Source organism: Myotis nattereri (assembly GCF_964212035.1).
Source record: "Myotis nattereri genome assembly, chromosome: 2".
NCBI classification, from domain to species: domain Eukaryota; kingdom Metazoa; phylum Chordata; class Mammalia; order Chiroptera; family Vespertilionidae; genus Myotis; species Myotis nattereri.
The window spans coordinates 121,613,213-121,636,348 of record NC_138076.1 but is presented as its reverse complement, the minus strand read 5'-3'; the positions used below and the strand labels follow the sequence as shown (position 1 = coordinate 121,636,348).

Below are 23,136 nucleotides of genomic sequence, written 5' to 3'. Positions count from 1 at the left end.
GAATTGTTTGTGACTTTGCCCACAGGTCAGTCCGAGGCTTAACCCTATATCGGCTCCCCACAGCCCACAACAAATACTTTTGCGGCCCAGCCAATATAACAGTATGTAAGAAACATTTTAATAAAAATTTTGTAACTTAATTTTTACAATATCCTGCTATACGTAATTATTAGTAACAAACTACAACGTTAACTAATGACTATTATAATCGTGTTGCATTCATTTACCTTGCGCACCTTATGCGCAGGCGCACCATTTCTTTCCACTAATACTAGCAGCGAATATTTTAGCAGCCAATTGCCACGTCATTAGTCTTGGACTGACTTGTTTGGTGTGCGCAACAGGAAATATTTAGCTTTTGGATAACAAAATAAGTTTGTTTTACGCTTATTATTTTGTGCAGTTATTCAGTGTCTGGTAAGTTAATATTCAAGAAAAAAATATTACTTTTATTAAAGTGTTCTATTATTTTATATTAACGATTACTCATTTCAGCCCTTTGAATTCAGCATGTCTCTATCGAAACAAACCTACATTTCTATGAAAATTGAAGCTTTAGTTTTTTTGCAGCCCACATAATCTTAAACCTTGTTTATTTGGCCCATGTTAGCCTTTGAGTTTGACATGCTTGCTCTAGAGAATCACAGATGAAAAAGTAATCAGAGTATAGGCCTGGCTGGTTGTTCAGTGGTTAGACCACCAGTCTGCATACCGAAGGATCTCAGTTCAATTCAATTCCTGGTGAAGGGCTCACACCTGGGTTGCAATCAATCCATGGGTCTTGCTCACACTGATGTTTCTCTCTCTCTTCCTCCCACTCCCTCCCTTCCACTTTCTCTAAAAAAATCAATGGAAAAAATATCCACAAAAAAATATCCTCAGGTGAGGATTAACAAAAACAACAACAAACAATTAGAGTATGGCAAGTGATGTGATAGAGATAAGAAAGGGGAGAAGGATAACTTTCATAACTTGTTTCTTGTTTGAGAGACTACTGATGGCTGTGCTTATCAATGTCGCCAGGATAGAAAATATTAAAGAAAAAACAGATTTAGAAAAGATGATAATGTTTGAGATGTATTGAATTTAGCATACCTGAACTGTGGTCACGAAGAAGCACGTGTCCACACGTACACACGTGCATGCACACACACACACATACACACATGTGCACACACACCCTCAAGACATATTTAGAATCCCTCAGTGTATAGGTATGAATTGAAATCATAGGGCAGATGAGATCACATGGGAGAATAAAGCTAGGAAAGGACTAAAAATAGCATGTAAAGAGCAAAGAGAGAAGCCCTAGCCAGTGTGCTAAGTAGTTAGAGCATCAGCCCCTGCACCAAAGGATCATGGGTTCGATTCCCCATCAAGGGCACATACCTATGTTGCAGGTTCACTCCCCACTCCGGGAGGCAACCAGTCGATGTGTCTCTCACATTGATGCTGTTTCTCTCTCTCTCTATCTCTCTCTCTCTCTTCTCCTTCTCCTCCTCCTCTCTCCCTCCCTCCCTTCCACCCTCTCTGAAAAGCAATGGAAAAAGTAACCTCAAGTGAGGATTAACACCCTCCCCCCCAAAAAAGGGGGCGGGAGGCAGAGAAGATATTACAAAGATAACTGAAAAGTGGTCAGCGTGAAGAGGAAAACCAAAAGAGGTGTCACAAAAGTCAAAGAAAAATAAAATTAATCAAATTTCAAGAAGAGGAATCAACTACCATATTAAATGTATACATGACCAGAGATGAAGTAGAATAAGAAATGAAAATGGGCCTCCGCATTTGACAATTACTAACTCAGTGGTAACTTGGACAGTGGAGTTTCAGCAAACTTATTTGGCTCAAAGTCAATCAATTACAACATATAAAAATTAAACAGATATTGAGAAAAGTGAAACAACATACACTATTTTTTCAAGAAATTTGTCCCTGAAGAGTCAATAAGTAAGGCACTATCTAAAAAGACTGTTTTTGTTTTTAAGATGATAGAGACTTGAACACATATATAGCAGACGAGGCAGAAGAGAAAGAATTCACTACTAATATAATGAAATCACTAAAGAAGCTAAAAAGGATGGAAGCAAAATACCCTTAGAGGGAAAGGTACACTTTGCCCATCCAGACAGGCAAAGACTAAAAATAAATACCAACAGTTTTATGTATGGGGCAAGGAGTTAAGAGTTCTACCAGAAAGCGTTTTTCTTTCTTACTGCGAAAGAAAACTAGAAATGAGGCAGACTGACAATATCCTACATAATAAAAGGCTAATATGCAAATTGTCCCCTCAACTGGGAGTTTGACAGGTAGTTTGACCAGGGGGTGGGGCCGGTCCACCAACTGCCTGAGGCCCCTCCCCCCAGCTTGCCCCTCCCCCCACTACCACCACGCCAATCAGGGGTGGGCTGGCTGGACCCCACCCGTGCACGAATTCATGCACCGGGCCTCTAGTAGTAATAATAAATAAGTTTAAGAAATTCTTAATTGCAAACCCTGAAATGGTTCTAGTTTCTACCTGATATCAACCAATGTGAATCTATGACAATTATTACAATGGGTAAAAGCATTCTATGCAGTCCCTATTCTTATATCCAGAAATGCACTTTAAAAGTAAGCAGAACTTTTTCATGGTTTTAGAAGAAACATCAAAAGGGATTTCATCACAAGCTGGCAATTGATTAGATGGGCAGGGCCACCCGGGGCAACTTTTCAGAGTTGAGTCATCATGTCAACAAGACTATTCTTCAAGTGTTTCAGATCTTAAAATAAATCATGACCCCAAAGTGATCAGAATTTCTGATATCAATCATAGCAAAAAAAATCACTTAATTACTAAACCAGAGTTTACTAATCTATAATGGGACTATCACCTTCCAACAAATTTCCATTAAATTCATATTCCCATCCAAGACACCTATCTTTCTACTATCAAAATACCCAAGAGCCCTGGCCAGTTTGGCTCAGTGGATAGGGCATCGGCCTGCGGACTGAAGGGTCCCGGGTTCGATTCCGGTTAGGGGCATGTGCCTTGGTTGCGGGTACATCCCCGGTTAGGGGGTGTGCGGGGGGCAGCTGATCGATGTTTCTCTCTCATCCATGTTTCTAGCTCTCTGTCCCTCTCCCTTCCTCTCTGTGAAGAATCAATAAAATATATTTTTTTTAAAAAATGCCCAAGATACTAATTGATTACATCAGGAGGTTATTTAATAAGCATAAACTCAGAACAATGGAAGGAGACATGGTATGAGAGATATCCCCTGAGCTCTAAAAAGGCAGGATAAAGTTATCACTAGCCTACCTCTACAGTGACAAGACTCCTTACCACCTAGTGTCTCTTGATACAGTATCTTGTCATGAACTATCTTCCTTCTCTGATTCCCACTTCCAGTGTAAACCATTCCTATTCTTTCAACACATTATTTTTTAGATATGTTCAAGTCAACGATTAGATCCAATTAAGCTGTATTTTGATCTAGTCTTATGTTTAATTTAAATGGACCACATCTCAGAGTTCTAAGGGCACCTCACTGTCCCAGCTTACTGACTTGTCTTTAACAAAAACCTTAAAAAAGACAACTCTGGGGCTCTGGCCAGGTGGCTCAATTCCCAGTCGGGGCATATACCTAGATTGCGGGTTTGAGCCCCGGTTGAAGCACATACAGGAGGCAACCAATGTTTCTCTCACTCGATGTTTCTCCCTTGCTATCTCTCTAAAAATCAATAAAAACATATCCTCGGATAAGAATTCTAAAACATATACAACTTTTGGGACCACAGAGAAATGGGAATAGTAAGGAAGAGCAGACCAAAAGAAATTAGGACACTTCTCTGATGCATCCATTAGGCTTTGAAATTATTTTAGGTTACAAGAACAGTATAGAAGTTACATTGGAATGCTCAAGACACTAAGAAACTTATACTCTGGTTTTTAAAGGAATGACAAGTGAAATACAAAACCACTCTTTCCTACTCCTCTCATTTCTGCTAACTATTTCATCAGCATGTCTGGAAAACTGACCCTACAATATCCAGAACCACCCTCTGATTTGCCATTCCTGTCAAAAACTATTCAAAAATTACCAAAAAGCTTTTACTCAAAAATTACCAAAAAGTTTTCTAAATCAAATCACACTGAATTTTATAATTTCTTCCCCATTCATCTCAAAAGTAATTTAAAGATAGGTCTATTTAAATTTTAATGAATAACAGTATTTGAATGACCTCCCATAACCAGATGCACAGTTATGCATTTAAAATTCCTGTTAAAAATGGCCCATGGAAATGGATACCTGAGACTTGACACGTCTTGTTCTCTTTGGCAGAATATTCATTCTTGTGCCCGGCTCTGGGGAAGTTTGGACTTCAGTGCCAAGAACCTCAGGCTCCACTTTTTCCTTAAGATCTAAATTAGGCATTTGTACACCCTAAAGAATCAGAGCACAGAAAGAGAGCAGATTCACTGATAAGAGATCAGATTTGAGACTCAAGAAAAATAGTAAATTTCCAATAAATCCCTAATACTCCATGAAACCAGTTGACAATTCTCCCACCAAATTGATCTATAGATTTAAGAAAATCCCTATCAAAAGTCTAGCAGGCTTTTGTAGAAAATGAGAAGCTGATCCTAAAATTTATCTGGAAATGCAAAGTGTTTAGAAATTATGGAAAAAAGAATAACAAAGTTTGAGGACTTACACTACTGGGTATCAAAATTAACTATAAATTTTATTAACCAATGTCATCCTAGTAAATTCAATTAAAAAAAGAAAAGAAAATGTAAAAAGAATGTACTAAAAAGCTTTAGTACTAAGACAAAATAGTATTGGTGTTAGGGTAAATATATAGATCAAAAAACAAAACGGAGACCAGAAATAAACCCACATATTTAAAGTCAACTGATTTTCAACAAAGGTGCCAAAGGAAATCAATGAGTAAAGGGTAGTCTTTTAAACAAATAGTGCTAGTACAATTCGATATTCATATCCCGTGCCCATCAAAAAAAAAAGAAATATGCCTTTACCTTATACTGTACACAAAAAGAATTCAAAATGGATCAAAGACTTCAACAAAAGGCTAAAACTAAAAAGTCTAGATGAAAATAAAGAAGAAAATCTTTGTGGTCTTAGGTCAAGAAAAGATTTCTTAGTTATAACAGAAATACCATCCACAAATGGAAAGAGAAAAAAGTTGATAAATTACTCTTCAAATAGACACCATTATAAAATGAAAAGATAAACTACAGACAACAAGAAAATATTTGTAAAATCATTTTCTGATAAAGAACTTGTATCTAGAACTCAGAATAAGTATAAGATGAGAAACAACCCAATAAAAAATATCTCAACAGACACTTCATAAAGGAAGATATACAGATGCAGAACACCAATAGCCATTAGAGAAATGAAAATTAAAATCACAATGAGATACCACTACACACCGACTAAAATGGCTATAAGCAAAAAAACTGACAATACCAACTGCTGGCAAAGACATGGAGAAACTGGAAGCCTCTACATTACTGATGCAAATGTAAAATGGTTCAGCCTCTTTGGAAAACTGTTTGGCAGTTTCTTAAAAAGTTAAACGTAAACTTACCATATAACCCAGCAATTCCATTCCTAGGTATCCACCCAAGAGAAATGAAAATATATGTCTACACAAAGACTTGTACTTGATTTCACAGCATTATTCATAATAACCTTAAACTGGAAAGAACCCAACTGTCCATCAACTAGTACATAGATAAACAAATGTGGTATAGCCATATATCATTCAACCATAGAAAGGAATGAAGTACTAATACATGCTAAAGCATGGATGAACCTTAAAAACATTAGTCTAAGTCAGTGGTTCTCAACCTTCCTAATGCCGCGATCCTTTAATACAGTTCCTCATGTTGTGGTAACCCCCAATTTCATTGTTACAAATTGAACATAATTAAAGCATAGTGATTAATCACAAAAACAATATGTAATTATATATGTGTTTTCCGATGATCTTAGGTGACTGCTGTGAAAGGGTCGTTCGACCCGCAAAGGGGTTGCAACCCACAGGTTGAGAACCGCTGGTCTAAGTGAAAGAAGCCAGACACAAAATCATATTGTATGATGCCATCTATTTGAAATTTCTAGAAAAGGCAAAACTATAAGTCAAAAAATAGGTCAGGAATTGTCTAGGTTTGGAGGTAGAAGTGGAAACTAACTATAAATGAACACAAAAAAACTTTTTAGGCTGATGGAAGTGTTCTAAAACTAGATTGTGCTGTATAATTCATTAAAGCTTACTATCAGAGTACCTACAATGAGTGAATTCTATGGTATGTAAATTATACCTCAATAAAGCTGTTAAAAAAATACATAAAACAAAGAGGAGGAATTTGTCCTAGCAGTTTGGCTCAGTGGATAGAGCATCGGCCTGAGGAATATGGGTCCTGGATTCGATTCCTGGTCAGGGCACATGCCTGAGTTGTGGGCTCGATCCCCAGTAAGGGACGTACAAGAGGTAGTCATGAGTCTCCATCATCATTGATATTTCAATATCTCTCTCTCTCCCTCTCCCTTCCTCTCTGAAATCAATAAAAATATATATTTTTTTTAAAAAAGGAGTTTTTCAAAAAGCATACAGGACTTTATTTTAAATAAGAAAAACAGCCTTCATTCCCATTAGCTTTTATTTTGTAAACCACCAAAAATAGCTGATTTTTAAACTACACCTTGCTCCCCAAAATTCTGGTACATGGAGAAATCTTTTTCAACTTTCTATGCACAGTCAACTGCTACCTTATGGTGAACACAGTCTAAAGTTTATACATAGCAGACTGGATTTATCCACTCCAAAAAAAAAAAAAAAATGATGCATCTCACCATAAGGCTGACACCAGACTGGAAAAGCTCATATGGGTAGAGAATTCTTTCATAGTGTGACTTTAAAAGAGACCCAGTTCCTTTTCCTGGGAGATATCCCAAGCGGCTACCCACTTTAGACCATTTCTTTTCTTTGGTGACCATTTCAAAACCTCCTTTGCTGGCAACAATCTGAAAAGAAAATAAAAATTATTTAGGAAAAGATAGATTCATGTACTCTGACTCTACATCATACTTGCTAAATACAAAAATTATTCTGGGCCTAGAGTTCAAATTTCCTTTTAATAAATATCTGGCAAAACTAAAACTTGTCAACATTTTAAAGTATGGAATGAGATGATGATTTTTGGAAGTTTTAAACTTTATTATTTAATTGTTATTGTACCTACCTTAAATGAACCAGGCATTCAAAAACATTTAATGAATTTACACTTTGTACATTATATAACTTGAGAAAACTAAGCACATAGATGTACTCCATATCCTCAAGGACCTCAAAATATAAAATAATACAGACCAAAAGTAGACATGAGAATAAATATTATATATAGTACAAAAGAAACATAATTCCTGAAATTAGAAAATGTACCAAAAAATTTTAAATTTTAATAAAAATGTCAAGCAAACAATGGATTCAGAGGCTATTTTGAAAAAGAGACTATAATTTTTCAAAAGGAGAAAAGTTTTACATGGAAGATTATAAAGGAATAACATGGAAAGATCGGATTATAATATTAGATTAACTGAAATGTAGCATAGAATGTAATAATGTAGGAAGTAATGAGATAAATTGGCCGATTTGGCTGAATGCTCACATCAAACCTGGCATTGTATATAATATCATGTATCAAGGCCCCCTATCTTCCAGAAGCTGATATTATACATCTTTCACACTCTATAAAACAGGGGTGGGGAATGTCCGGCCACCAGGCCATACAAGGTCTGAGAAATCATTTGGTCTGGCCCTGCCAAGGCATTAGGGGTGAGCTAACTAAATGTTTGACCAAATATAGCAGGCTAATTTTTAAGTTGATAATTTTGTATAGCCTGCGAATGATGTTATAAATATCCAATTGGCCCTTGGCAGAAAAAGGTTTCCCACCCCTGCATATAGGCAGTTTCCAGTTTCACTGACAACGTAATAAAAAGGACTGTGACATAGTTATTTGAACTCAAAGTAATTTTCCTTTTTGAATATACACTACTATATTTTACTGTATCAAGAGTTAGGAGAAAAATTAAACAAAGAATTACCACATGATCCAGGAATTCCGTCTCTAGGTATATACCCAAAAGAATTGAAAGCTAGGATTCAGACAGATACTTGCATACGAATGTTCACAGCAGCATTATTCACAATACCCAAAAGGTGGAAACAACCATCAAAAGATTAATGGATTAAAAAATGTGATATACACATACAATGAACTTACTAATGGGTGCATGAATGGGTGAAACATCAGATCGATGTTTCTCCCCCACCTCCTCTCTCTAAAATCATTTATTTTTAAAGTGCTTAAAAAAATGGAGAGGGGTGCATATGTTATAAATAAGTGAAGAAAATGTTTTCAACTCTTGTGATCTAGGATACAATTGAAGACAAAGATAAACCTATCGCCAAAGCAAAATTTTCCACTCGTGAAATATCTGAAAGCTTGGTAGAAACACACATAAGTTCATATGCAGAGTTGAACACATTTCTAATTCTTCAGCTTCTTTTATCATACCCTCAAAGAAACTTTTCTTTTAAGAGCTAACCAGAAAAATTATAAAGAGAAAAAATTTATTTTCAGATTTTATAGTGTTTAAGACAATGAGGGTGGTTTAGATAAAGGGTTGACTGGAAGCAAATGGATGAATATTAAAATGCCTTTCTTTCAAATCTTTCCAGTGCTTCTAACTGTCAGCTACTATTCTAGGTGCTTGAGATATGTCTATGAGTAAAACAAAAATATTTGCCTTTACGGAACTTATATTCTAGTGGATGAAGACACACAATAAACATAATATGTAAATTTTGAAGTGATAAATCCTGTAGAAGAAATTTTAAAAAGCATTTAAAAGGTCTCGCAAGGAGCATAACGAGGGTAAATTGAAGTATTAATTAGTCACAAAAAGCCTCATGACAAAGTTGAAATCTGAGCAAAGATGTGAAGGAAATAAAGCAGTTACCCTAGCAATATACAGAGGGAGTAGCCAGACCAAGGGCCCTAAGTTAAGAAGCATGCCGAGTGTTTGAGAAACAATAAGGAAGCCAGTTTGGCTGAAGCAAGTGGAGAGGACTAGTAAAGGAAGTGGGAGAAGAAATAGAAGCCCTCTCAATAATCTTTACTATCCAATACAATGATCACCATTGCATAATAATCTGCTTTGCATTCAAAGCACTTCAAGCTAAATTTCCATTAGTAATGATGCACACAGATCCAGTCATGCTTTCCCAACCAGTCTAATTACTGGCACATAGCTAGCTGTGAAAACGACAGTGAGCAGAATCAGGGTCTGGCCAAGGAATAAGACAAAGCTATCTCACACAGAAATAAAAGCCATGAGTTTGGCTTCATGCATATAATACTCTAACAACCTAACCAGCCCTAATACTATACTAGGTGTACCAGTTAATAATGCGTATTTTTTTAATAGATGGAGTTACACATATGTTGATATATATGCTATTTTTAAAATATATTTTATTGATTTTTTTACAGAGAGGAAGGGAGAGGGATAGAGTTAGAAACATCGATGAGAAAGAAACATCGATCAGCTGCCTCCTGCATACCTCTTACCGGGGATGTGCCCACAACCAAGGTACATGCCCTTGACCAGAATCAAACCTGGGACCTTTCAGTTCGCAGACTGATGCTCTATCCACTGAGCCAAACCAATTAGGGCTATATATATGCGATTTGATATGTACGCTATTTTGTTGTATTGACAGCAAGCTTCAAAACTTCGTATGTCAAATTTGCTGAAGGTGTTAACATCATAGATATTTTTACGCTTAAAAATGTTGAATTTTGTGCCAAAAAAAGAGCATTTGTGGGAAGTTTTAATTCATTACTTTATTTTGAAGAAAAAGTTATCGTATACTTCGGGAAGCTTATGGTGAACGTGCTCCATCTCAAGATACTTGTGAACACTGGTTTAAACGCTTTAAACGTGATGATTTCAATGTGAAAGGCAAAGAACATCCAGGTCAATCGAAAAAGTTTGAAGACCAACAATTACAAGCATTATTGGATGAAGATGCGTGTTGAACTCAAAAACAACTTGCAGAAAGATTAAGCGGTGCTCAGCAAACCATTTCCGATCATTTACAAGCAATAGGAAAGATTTTAAAGGAAGGAAAATGGGTGCCACATCAACTGAACGAAAGACAAATGGAAAACCAAAAAGTCATCAGTAAAATGTTGCTTCAACGGCACGAGAGGAAGTCTTTTTTGCATCGAATTGTGACTGGCGATGAAAAGTGTATTTATTTTGAGAATCCCAAATGCACAAAATCATGGGTTAATCCAGGTCAACCATCAACATTGACTGCAAGGCCAAGTCGCTTCAGAAAAAAAGACAATGCTCTGCGTTTGGTGGGATCAGGAAAGGTGTGGTGTATTATGGGCTTCTAAAACCAGGTGAAACCATTAATACGATACCGACAACAAGTAATCAGTTTGAACCACGCTTTGATCGTGAAACGACTAGAATGTGTCAGAAGACACGGCAAAGTAATTTTGCTTCATGATGATGCACCATCACACACTTCAAAACCAGTTAAAGACACGTTAAAAGATCTTGCCTGTGAAGTATTAACCCACCCACCGTATTCACCAGATCTTGCTCCTTCAGATTACCACTTGTTCCGATAGATGGCACACGCACTTTCTGAGTAGCACTTCAAAACATAGGAAGAAGTGGAAAATTGGGTCTCTGAATGGTTTGCCTCAAAACAGGAAAAGTTCTATTCAGACGGTATCCACAAATTAAATTACCTGAAAGATGGGGGAAATTTATACCTAGCAATGGACATTACTTTGAATAAAGCACTTTTGATATTTCTCTTGAAATTATCGTGTTTTCTTTGATCACAAAATCCACCATTATTAACCAGTACACCTAGTAAAAACACATAGTAAAAACACAAAGCCTTACACTTCTTTTTATTCAGCTGACAGACTCAAGGATTACCATGTGTAACTTCAAAATGTAAACCATTTATTTCAAACATTTGCAATGCAATATATCACAATGGTCACAAGAAAAATATCACTTAAGAACCATGCCCTATAAAAACATAGATGGCATATACTTAAATTAAACACAACAAAGAGAAGGCTTTAATCAAAACTTGACTGAAGAGTACTGTCAATCAACGCCAAAACTTCAGTCCAATGACAAACTAAGTCTGGCTAACAAGAGACAATTATAACAGAAATAATAGTAGTATTACACTTAAAAGCTCCCTATCAAAACTCCACTAAAAAGACAGCAAACGAACACAAAGGCATAATCCTAAGAGGACAGACAGGCCAAGAGAAAGCAGGTTGTACATATTATAACCCAGCAAGCAAAAAAAAAAACAAAAAACCAAAAAAAAAAAACCCCAAGCATCTGCAAAAGAAAGCCAAGGAGAAGCTTTTGCCACATAGAACTTGAAAAGGCTTATGAAATGGGAGCATCAGTACCTTTAAAATTAGAGATGGCAATGAACAACGAACAGGATTGGCTGAAAAACCAGTATTAAAAAAAGCACTTAGGCCACCAAAACTAAGCACAGGTAGGCAGCTATCCCTCTCCAACCAGCAGAAGACTAGAGATTTACTCTCAGGAGAATTCAAAAATAAGGGACTCTACCCTAAGAAAGAAATAAGTAAACTATAGGATCAATCTAATCGTCTAATCCAGCCGTGGGCAAACTACGGCCCGGGGGCCGAATCTGGCCCCTTTGAAATGAATAAAACTAAAAAAAAAAAGACCGTACTCTTTTATGTAATGATGTTTACTTTGAATTTATATTAGTTCACACAAACACTCCATCCATGCTTTTGTTCCGGCCCTCTGGTCCAGTTTAAGAACCCATTGTGGCCCTCTAGTCAAAAAGTTTGCCCACCCCTGGTCTAATCAGTCTAACATTTTAACATCAAGCTACTAATCCAACATCCAACTAATAAAAAAGTTCAAATGGAAGAAATTGTCCAAGCCCAGGCAGTGTGGTTCCATGGTTGAGCATTGACCTATGAAGCAGGAGGTCATGGTTCAATTCCCGGTCAGGACACATGCAGGAGGCAACTGGTCAATGATTCATGTTTCCATCTCTCTCTCTCCCTCTTCCTTCCTCTCTGAAATCAATAAAAATATTTTTTAAAACTAATACAAGAGAAGTAATAACAAATCAAAGACATGAGTTCAGATTAGAGTTTATCAAGTGCAATAAAAATATTGAATAAAAATAAACACATAGCAATGAGTATCACTGTGAAATCTCAAACCACCGGGAATAAAGATTAGGTCCTAATGTCTTCAAGACCAAGAAAATCATATAGAAAGGAACAAGAATTAATATAGTCCCTTCCCAACAGCAACACTAGAAGGCAGAGAAGATTATGGAGTAATATTTTCAAAATACTGAAGTAAAATGATTTACAATTTAGACTTCTAAACCCCACCAAACCACCAATAAAGTTTTAGAACATTTCTAGATAAGCCAAAAATTTACCTTCTTGCTCACTAAACTAGAAAAGAAATGTTTCACCAAAATAGGAGTAAACCAAGTAAAACAGACTTAAAACATGGAGAGGCAAAGGGAATCTCCAGAATAATAGTGAAATGAAGTTCCAGGCTGACAGCTGACCTTAAGAAACAACCAGTCTGCACTGGAGCAGGAAAGAAAACTCCAGAGAAATGGCTCCAAGAAAATGAAACTGACAGATTATCTGATGGGTAAAAGCATACTGAGAGATTTACACTTCTGAAAAATCTGAAAATGTTTTTGATAGTTATAAACAAAATGTACAAAATGGAAAAAGGGAGATTAACTCCAAAGAAAATAAAAATTGGTATAAGGAAACAATCATAGCACGTTATAAGGCTGGAATACAAGTAATATTTGTATTTATAGTCACAGTAATAATTTTTGATTAATTAAAAAATTGATCTACGGCCCCTGCAAGGCTGCGACGGCCCCTGTGAGGCTGCATAAGGTGCGACAGCCCCTGCGAGGCTGCGACGGACCCTGGGAAGCTGGCGGAACGCGAGCCGCCCAGACAGCTTCGTCAACAGCTCGCGAACCAGCTCGCAGCCCCACGCACAACTATCACCCAAAGGGCGAGAGGGGCGAGAGCAGCTGTAGTGTTGCTTTCTCCTCACTTTTGGTAGCGAAATCCTCATTTTAAACGTAAGAGGATACATGATTTTAAAAAGCCGTTACGTGGCTCCGTACCCTTTCTGAATAGAGCGTGAACAAGTCGTGAGAGACCTCTCCGAACACAGGGACACGTTGCGGATGGAAATAGCTACATTTCCCTGTGTATGACCTTTGACCTGGCGACAAAAAGTGTACACCTATGGATGAGGACAGTGGGGGGATAAGGGCAGAGGGTGGGGTGGGAACTGGGTGGAGGGGAGTTATGGGGGGAAAAAGGGGAACAACTGTAATAATCTGAACAATAAAGATTTATTTTTTAAAAAAAAGAAAAAAAAAATATCTAACTACACTAGAAGGGAACAGAGGACCTGGAATTTGTGAGGATTTAGATTTCTTACACCCATTCCCCACTTCTAATAGTAGAAAATCAGTATATAATATTTAAAACTAAAAAATGAATAAGTAGCATAATGAACATTTTATTTTGAAATATAAAGATTAAAATAGGAAACAGCTAAAAGAATTGAAAGTGATTAGCTCTGAGGAGTGGAAATGGGAATGAAAATGAAGAAGGCAGAATGCTAGTTTGCAAAATAAATTTTAAAAAAAAGTTTAAGGGCTAGAATAAATGTTCCTTAATGCACTGATTATAAACAGAAATTGTTAATGTAAAACTCCAATAAAATACAGACATTCCAAATAACACTTTTTATTATCCTATATAATAAAGCGGTGATACGCAAATTAACCCTCACACCCTCACAAGATGGCTGCCTACAACCAGGCCGGCAGGGGGGTTAGTGAGGGATGACCAAACAACTGAACAAGCAGGCTGTGTGGGGCAACCAGGCCAGCAGAGGGGTTAGTGAGGGACGACCAAACGACTGAACAGCAGGCTGCGTGGGGCAACCAGGCGGCGGGGGAGCTGGGGGGTAGGGGGGCTGTGAGGAGAGACCAGGCCAGCAGGGGGGCAGTTGGGGGCGACCAGGCCAGCGGGGGGGGAGGGGGGGGCAGTTAGGGGCGACCAGGCTGGCAGGAGGGGCAGTAAGGGGTGACCAGGCCGGCGGGGGTGGAGGCAGTTAGGAGCAACCAGGCAGGCAGGCAGGTGAGCGGTTAGGAGCCAGCAGTCCAGGGTTGTAAGAGGGATGTCTGACTGCCCCCAGGATCGGGCCTAAACCGGCAGTCGGACATCCCCCGAGGGGTCCTGGATTGGAAAGGGTGCAGGCCTGGCTGAGGTGAACTCCTCCCTCTGCACAAATTTTATGCACCAGGCCTCTAGTCAAAAATAAGAGAGAAAGACAAAGTAATTTAACCAAAACAGGGAACCATCACACTGACAATTTAATGATTCAGAAGACTGAAAATTTGCTTCCCATTAAAAAGTTGTCAAAATCAAAGTGTTTCAAAATCCTGTGTATAACACAAGCTCAAAAGGTATTCATCAACTGTCAGCCAAAAAATAAAATATTTTTTAAAGGGCATACCTAACATCCTAAAAATATCAGAACTCCAGGCCTGGCCAGTGTGGCTCAGTTGATTGCAGCATTGTGCTGTACATGGGAAGGTTGTGGGTTCGAATCCCAGTCAGAGCACATACCTAGGATGTGGGTTTGATCCCCCAGTTGGGGTACATATGAGAAGGGAATAGATCAATGTTTCTCTCTCACATCAATGTTTCTCCCTCTTTCTTTCCCTCCATCCCTCTTTCTAAAATCAGTAAGCATGTCCTCAGATGAGGATTTAAAAAAGGAAAAAATATATATATCAGAACTCTCAATGTTTTTTGTAGTTTTCAGCCTGAGCCTCTTGCTACAAAGTAAAATGTCATGCTAATGAAATAACCACCCAATAATAGAGATCAGAATAGTGGTTACTTTGGGGGAGAGTTCTGACTGGGAAGGAGATAAAGGAGCTCACTAGAATGCTCTACATGTTCTATATCTTGATGTGCGTGGTGGTTCCATGAGTGTAAAGATTGAACCCACTGACATTTAAGATTTGTGCACTGTGCTCCAAGTTACACCTCAATGTAAAGAAAAAATATTCATGTGAGAGGCAGCAATCTATGACATTTAGGGAACAAAAGTATTATAAACAAAATATCTATAAATCAAAACCTGTCTGCCTTTTATCTTTATGTCAGTTTTATAAGCATTCTCAAAGATTAGGGGAAAGAGATGTCCCTGGGGACGTAAAGACAAGACTCCAATAAATCCTAGGACAATCAAACTTAACCTTTAATCAACATATTTTCAATACATTCTGTAAGTACTTAAGCAAGATATACTTTATTAGCTATATTCTCCCTTTGAACAAAAAGGAATTGGATTTTTTCAAAACACAGTTAAATAATCCAGATGATAAATGTTACATAGAATTGTGAACAACTAGGTATTCAGATTAGTTTAGCTCCAAAGCCCCTTCCTAATTTTGAAATCCTATAACTGTATAAAACCAAGAATGCAACCTAATTTACCATCTAACTTAAACTTAATTATTTACCTTTTAACTGTTAAAAAAGAAAGTTCTTAAAACAAATTATTTTTATCTGAATGGTTCCCTACAAGATACAAACCCATCCCTCAAATTCACTATATTTACCGACTGGTATCATAGGTTTTCATACACCTGCACTAGATAATTCTCAGCACAGTGCTTAGTTGTTGACATCATTACATGACTGACAAAACAAACCTAGAACTACATTTTAGCATAAGATTATACTTCCCAGAATTTTTGGCATAAAACAAAATTTTTAGAGAATTTTGACCTGATATTAGTTTTCAAATGTATTGTAAAGAATAAGTTAGCCCTAGCAGGTTTGGCTCAGTGGACAGAGCGTCAGCCTGCAAACTGAAGGATCGTGGGTTTGATTCCAGTCAAGGGCACATGCCTGGGTTGCAGGCTCGATCCCCAGTAGGGGGCATGTAGAAGGCAGCTGATAAATGATTCTCTCTCATCACTGATGTTTCTATCTCTCTCTCCCCCTCTCCCTTCCTTCCTAAAGTCAATAAAACATATTTTGAAAATAATAATAATTTAAATATCATTATTTTCACTTTTTTCTTGAAAGTGAAATCTTTCAAAATTAACTCCGTAACTTAAATGAGAAAAAAAATTTTATTTCAAAATAGTACATCAATCACCTATATATATAAAGGGCTAAGCGACCGTCCAACTGGTAACTATGACGTGCAAAGACTGCTAAAGGGCAGATGCTCCGATCAGTAGCTATGATGCACACTGACCACCAGGGGGCAGACACTCAACACAAGAGCTGCGAGCTGCGGTGACCAGGCAGCGGAAGTTCTCGGGTGATGCACCCCAGAACCAGAGGGGAGGAAGCCAGATTCCAGGGTGCGTAACCCAAGAACTGCCCTCTTGCAATCCAGGACCCCTCAGGGGATATCAGAGAGCCAGTTTTGGCCCGATCCCTGCAGGCCAGGCTGAGAGACCCCTCCTGCTGGAGGGACCCTGCTCACTCCTCAGACACCCTTTGAGCCACGGTGCTACCCCAGGTGCAGCCGGCCAGGGAGGAACCGCGGGAGGTTGGCTCCAGGGCATCCAGCCCATCTCGCCTAGTCCTGCCCCACTGGTCACCTTCTTATTAATTTCCTTCCAATGTGCACGAATCTGTGCAGTGGGGCACTAGAAGGATATAAAAGACCACAGAAATAAGTTGAACCCTAGTCAGTGTGGCTCAACTGGTTGGAGCATTGTCCTGTACACCAAAAGACTGAGGACACAATTCCCCAGTAAGAGCAAATACCTACGTGGCGGGTTTGATCTGGGCGTACAAAGGAAAGCAACCGAATAATCACTGTTTCTCTCTCAAATGAATATCAATGTCTCTGTCTCTCTCTCCTCCTTTCCCTCTCTCTAAAATCAATAAGCATATCCTCAGGTAAAGATTTTTTAAAATTGTTTAAAAAATAAATAAGTTGATTTGCAAAATTCCTCAGATAATCAAGCTGTCTTCACTCACAAATTAGAACAATCATAAATTTTTATTATTGTATTACAAAATATGTCTTCAAGATAATTACTATAAATCCTGTTGCAGGTCAGTTAGTTTTCTTTACATTAGAAAATGTGAAGTTAATCTAAGTTTACCAGGTTAAACAAAGTTAACCTAAGTTTAAGCAAAAATTAGTCTAAGCACTTTAACCTTACGTTTGTGAGCTATTATTCATTCCACTGGATAATGCTGGCCTCAGTGAACTATTATCACTATTTAGAGGTCTTAATACAACCGATATGCACCACACATAAGAATGTTGAATAACATCAATCTCTTTAATATACTAAATTTACATTAAGAAGTAGAAAAAATGACAAGCTCAACACAATACATTATACACTCAACACAAGATAATTATTAGTAGGTTGGTGTCATTTCTTTTCCATTATTGTGTACAAGAGAGCCTACTAATCTGAGTGTCATTAAGTATGAATCTCATAAGAAACTATGAAATAGATTTTAAAGATAACTTTGAGATCTCTCATTTCTTTTTTTTTTTTTTAATATATTTTATTGATTTTTTTACAGAGAGGAAGGAGAGGGATAGAGAGTTAGAAACATCGATGAGAGAGAAACATCGATCAGCTGCCTCTTGCACACCTGCTACTGGGAATGTGCCCACAACCAAGGTACATGCCCTTGACCGGAATCGAACCTGGGACCCTTGAGTCCGCAGGCCGACGCTCTATCCACTGAGCCAAACCGGTGAGAGCTCTCTCATTTCTATTCATGTTTGCACTTCACTGTTAAACAAATCCTACATAGGCAGTGATGTTTCCTTTTCTATCAAGTGTATTTAAAATTCCTAATTTAATAAATTCAGAAATTTAATAAATAATTTAATAAATTTAGAAATTTCCCAATTTCTAAACCCAGTAAAAGCCTCACCTTGCTCAAAGCATACAGATCCAGGATTTTTCTCTCTACCACAGGGATCTTCAAAGTAGATCCTTGAAGTTCCCAAAATTTTGCTAGTTGATCCAAAAAGTCCAGTCTCACTCTCGTCATTGCCTAAGATTATTAAAATACAGAAATCAGAAATAAGAACCACATTATGGTTGAAAATAAATGTGTTGCACTAAACGAAGGTATTCATTTCTCAAAAGAAATTCAGATTTTTCATTATTGCTTAGTCCAACCTTGTAAAATAAGCTAATAATAAAGAAGCAAAATATTTCTAATAAACTTTATTCATTAAGGCAAAAAAATTACTCTAATATACATGAACGGTTTTCATGTTATCAACCAAAGCAATTTTCTGGATGAAGATGGCTTAAATTTAAGCTAACCAGAAAATTAGGTCAAATTATTCTGTTTCATTAAGCATTCTGCCATTTCATCTGTAGATAACATGCTTAAGGAACACCAATTCTCTACCTCACTGATATTAAAATCCTTCATTAAGTATCTAATTACAAGAGCGTACAGGAGAAAGATATATATTAAAATCTCAGAAAATGTTTTAGGAGCATCAAGGGGGGAAAAAGCCTCACATGACATATTAAGCCTTAGCTAAGATCTCTCTTTTGTGATCTAAAACAGTTTTCTATCACACTAAAGAATCTCCTAAAAATCTGGCAGACAAGAACAACAATATCTAAATAGAGATTAGTAATATTTAAAGGGAGATCTTAACAAATCAAATTAACTTTAAGATTTTAATTTAAAAATTAATTAAAACTTTATTCCCCTGGAAAAGTACTGTTAGCCAAAGGAGGGGGGTGGAACTTCTAAAAACTACGTTTTTTGATAGAATTTATAAAACTATATTCCGATCTTCTAACAGTAAGAAAAATTTTTATTAAAACAAGTGCTGAAGAAAGTATAACTTAAGAATTCCAGGTTTCTGAAATTAACTAAACTGGATATTTCAACTACAAAAAATATGGCTAGAGATAATTTCCCATAATCCCAGTTAAGTGGAAAAACAGTATTAACTACCAGAAACATTTTTTTTTTAGTCAGAAACATCCTTCCATTCAATCCCAATTAACATTAACTCTGAGCACTGGTACATGAACTTCTCAAAGTTCTCCACCAAGAGCCCTAACATAAAAAAATGAATCAGGAGGCAGCAATGGCTATATAATACTCACTTCAAGTTCATTCAGGCGCTGGACTCTGGGTGTGAAACGAAAGCTTTTTACTTCACATGCAAATGGAGGTTGCCAATCCTAAATAGAAAGATTTTTATTTTAAAATATATTGGTATATAAGCAAGGAATGCATTATTCCTCCCCTTAATTTAAGGGCTGAGTTATCACAAATCATGACAAGAGAACAAACAACTAATAAGTCTTCTTTACTATACAGACAGAAAGAGTCATATTTTTAAATATTTTTATTGATTTCAGAGAGGAAGGGAGAGGGAGAAAGAGGTAGAAACATCAATAATGAGAGAGAATCATTGACCAGCTGCCTCCTCCACACCCCACACTGGGGATTGAGCCCACAAACCTACGCATGTGCCCAGACTAAGATCCACCCAGGACATCCTGGTTCACAGGTTAATGCTCAACCACTGGGCCCCAACAGTCAGGTGAAATAAAATATTACGTATTTCCAATTACTTATCTCTAATATTCTTAGTATTAAAATTTTATCTATAAATCCTCATATCTCACAAGTACCACTATTTACATCCCACAATTATGCTTTCCCCAATTAGTCAAGTACAATGCAGTGAGCTCATGTATCTCAATACAATGTCTAATAAACATTCAAGTTTACAAATAAAAAAGAAAGCAGAATTTGAAAGAAACAAAAAGAGTACAATTAAAGATTTAAAAATAATTTTTAAGTACTTATATAATTGGATGTCTTTTTAAATATATTTTATTGATTTTTTACAGAGAGGAGGGGAGAGAGAATAGAGAGTTAGAAACGTCTATGCGAGAGAAACATCGATCGGCTGCCTCCTGCACACCCCCTACTGGGATATGCCCTTGACCGGAATCGAACCTGGGACCCTTCAGTCCACAGGCCGTAACTCTATCCACTGAGCCAAACCCGTTGGGGCTGGATATGCTTTTCATTCATGTATAATGTGACACAGCACTTTACAGTCTATGTTATATAAATGGGCATTCAAATAACTTTTTTAAAAGTAAGCAAACCCATAGATCAAGGACAATTTCCAGACTGGAGATGCAGTATAACTAAATGAGATAGCACAATGCAAGTAGGGTTCTAGAAAATATACTCTGATTTGGCCTAAATATTAGTAAATCTATATGAAAACCTGAGTAATCAAAAACATTTACCTTACCTTGGAAACTAAAGAAATCCACCAGTATTGAAATTAAGTTAATCGAAATTAAATTTTCATTAAGGTGACATACAAAGAGAAGGTCTATTATTTCAACCTTGTTTTAAGTAATAAAAAAACTTGTGTTTTGTTTTACCAAAAGGAACCTTGAACAGAATTTCTAATTCATGAAGGCAACAGTAAAAAATATGGTTTAGGAAAAACTGCAGTGCCTTAGGTTTTGTCAATATTAGGTAATTTTGGTAGAAAAATGTTAAATGAAGCTTTTGGAGGATGGCAATGCCTATATCATCACTCACCATAGCAACTATCTGTTACTTGCAATTGATAGTCTATAATCTTAAATTCATTTAGCACAATGGGAGTAGCATGTCTGGATATTAGAAGCAAACAAATGGGTCTATGTTCAAAATCTACTTTGCTACTTGCCCAAAATCATACATTTGGTAAGTTGTTTAACTTACCCAGACCTACCTCATCTGTAAAATGAGACTTTAGTTACCTCCTAGACTAGAGCTTCAAAGAATATTAAATGAAATAGTTTGTAGGTGCTATATTAGCTCCTCTCTCCTCCCTCCCACCTTATCTCTTTTTATTCACTGGGGTGCACATCACCATGGTAGTCTGTAGTGCGAGTAGATGCTTTTTAAAATGCAACACGGGTAACAGTACTTAACATTTTAGTTGTATTATTAGTAGACAAAACATAAAGCAAGGCTTTCCTTTAAGAAGCACTAAGGCAGTGGTTCCCAAACTTTAATGGGCATTAAGAATCATTTGCGAGTACTTGCTAGAAAAGCATATTCTATTAGGTCTTCCACACACAGACACTGATTCTGGCCTGGGAATGAGGCCGAGGGACCTACGTTTTAACACGCATCAGGCTGACCTTGGTGCCGGGGCACCAGGAACATCATTTGAAAAACACTGGTCTAATGGGTGAAGACTCTCCTGACCTTGAACAAACCACTCAGCGAGGTCTCGGGGCATTCACTGCCTCAAACGGGTAGGAGTACCTGCTTTCTCTACCTTAAGGATTGATGTAGTTAACCTATCAGCAAAGCTGGTTATTTGCAGTAATTGCGATTCGTAAATCTTTAATCCACCGTTCCTAGCATCAGAAGATTTCGTTTTCTTCCACGCCTATCATGGAGAACTCTTCCTAAACCTCTACATTTAAAAAATAAATTCTGTTCCCCGGGGAAGACTTTTTCATTGCAGCAGTAATTAGGCTGGGGTTCTTGTTTGGTGATACCGTCCTAGGGGGACAACGGGAGCTCAGATTACTGCTTAAGAAACCTTAGCCGTGAGACGAGGCCTGCAAATATTTAATAAATTAAGCATTAAGAAGGCTTGGGTAAAGAAACAGCCGACGGAGTTGTTTTTACTCTCGTTCTGTACAGGAGTGTAGGACACACCATGCCATTAAGACTTCAAACACCTCATCGGCCAACGAAAAAACCTAAAGCCTTTTGTTACCCTTGCCCACAATCCAGGAAGAAACGTATCAGTCCCCAGGTTCGAAGCGGAAAGGCCCCAGGGACTCCACTCCCGCGTTCAGACAAGCGTACATCAGACCGCAAAAGAAACCAAGGCAAAAAAAACATCCAGAAACTGAGCTTCTAGTTGTTGAGAAATAAAGGAGGGCGAATGTGGAAAGACAGAAGGACCGGAAGAGTAAAACTGAACCAAATGCATCGACTCCCCCACTCTCCTCTTCTCCCCTCTCCTCAGACGCAGGTACCTTGGGCGGTCGGATTTTGCAGATGCCGGTTTTCTCCGCCAGAGGCCGGATGCGGCCGATAAAGCTGAGCGGGTCGGTGAACTCTTCCCAGCTCGGCTCAAAGACCGGGCACTCCGGCGGCGGCACGAACTCGGCCGCGTAGCCCCCCGGCCCCGCGCCCGCCATGGCCAAGCCCAGGGGGCCCCGCGGGGCGGCAGGTGGGCGAAGGCTGGCTGAAGCCCACCGAACTCTCTCACGTCCCCTGACGGGGGCCGAAGCGCATCTTCTGGGACCAGAACGGCTCCACACAGGAACCGCAGAATCGCTTCCTCCTTCGTTTGTTATTGTTTCCTTCGGGGCTTCGCCTCACAGAGCTGGGACTTTTCCGGAAGTGAACGTGCTGTCAAATCCCTCCGCCACGCCAAGAACAGAATCCCTCCGCAGCGGCACGACGCCTCGTCCTACGACCTTCCTTCTTCCTCCCTTTCCCGGCAGTTCAGTGTTGTTCCTGGTCTCCTCGTCCGTGAAAGCTCCGCGCCGTCCTACGACTTCAACCGGCACACCTGGGAGGTTCCATGATCTCTCCTGGGGGGGGGGGGGGGAAGCACACGGAAATGAGGTGAGACGCACTCTTCCGGCGCGGAGGAATGTGTAATGCGTCGGAGTGCAAAGGTTCTGCTTCCGGTGTGTGGGAGGGGGCGGTAAGCCAGTTTCCCTTTGTGTATAAATGGACGGAAAAACCAGCCGGACCCAACCTCAACCACCCCGCCTCGCTGCTGGTTCACTTGTCTTTTCTCACGTAACTGATCTTTTCAGATTCTCGTGTTTTTAGCCCTCTGACTCTTAGTGTCTCTTATAATAATCTCGGCCACTTTATATCGCCCCATCTCCGTGACAAGTTTGGGT

General features: G+C 38.4%; 1 protein-coding gene across 1 annotated transcript in view; it reads right to left on the bottom strand.

The window, feature by feature from the left end:
* The window catches only part of KDM5A (lysine demethylase 5A), a 97,375-nt gene extending 74,554 nt beyond the window's left edge, over nt 1-22,821 (bottom strand). Inside the window, exons 1-5 of the mRNA XM_081083657.1 lie at nt 22,252-22,821; nt 19,336-19,413; nt 18,128-18,250; nt 6,864-7,034; nt 4,290-4,424 (exon numbers count right to left, since the gene is read on the bottom strand). Of these exons, the coding sequence (XP_080939783.1) occupies nt 4,290-4,424; nt 6,864-7,034; nt 18,128-18,250; nt 19,336-19,413; nt 22,252-22,416 (672 nt within the window). The 5' untranslated portion in view covers nt 22,417-22,821. The remainder of the gene's footprint in view (nt 1-4,289; nt 4,425-6,863; nt 7,035-18,127; nt 18,251-19,335; nt 19,414-22,251) is intronic.
* Between the last annotated feature and the right edge of the window lie 315 nt (nt 22,822-23,136).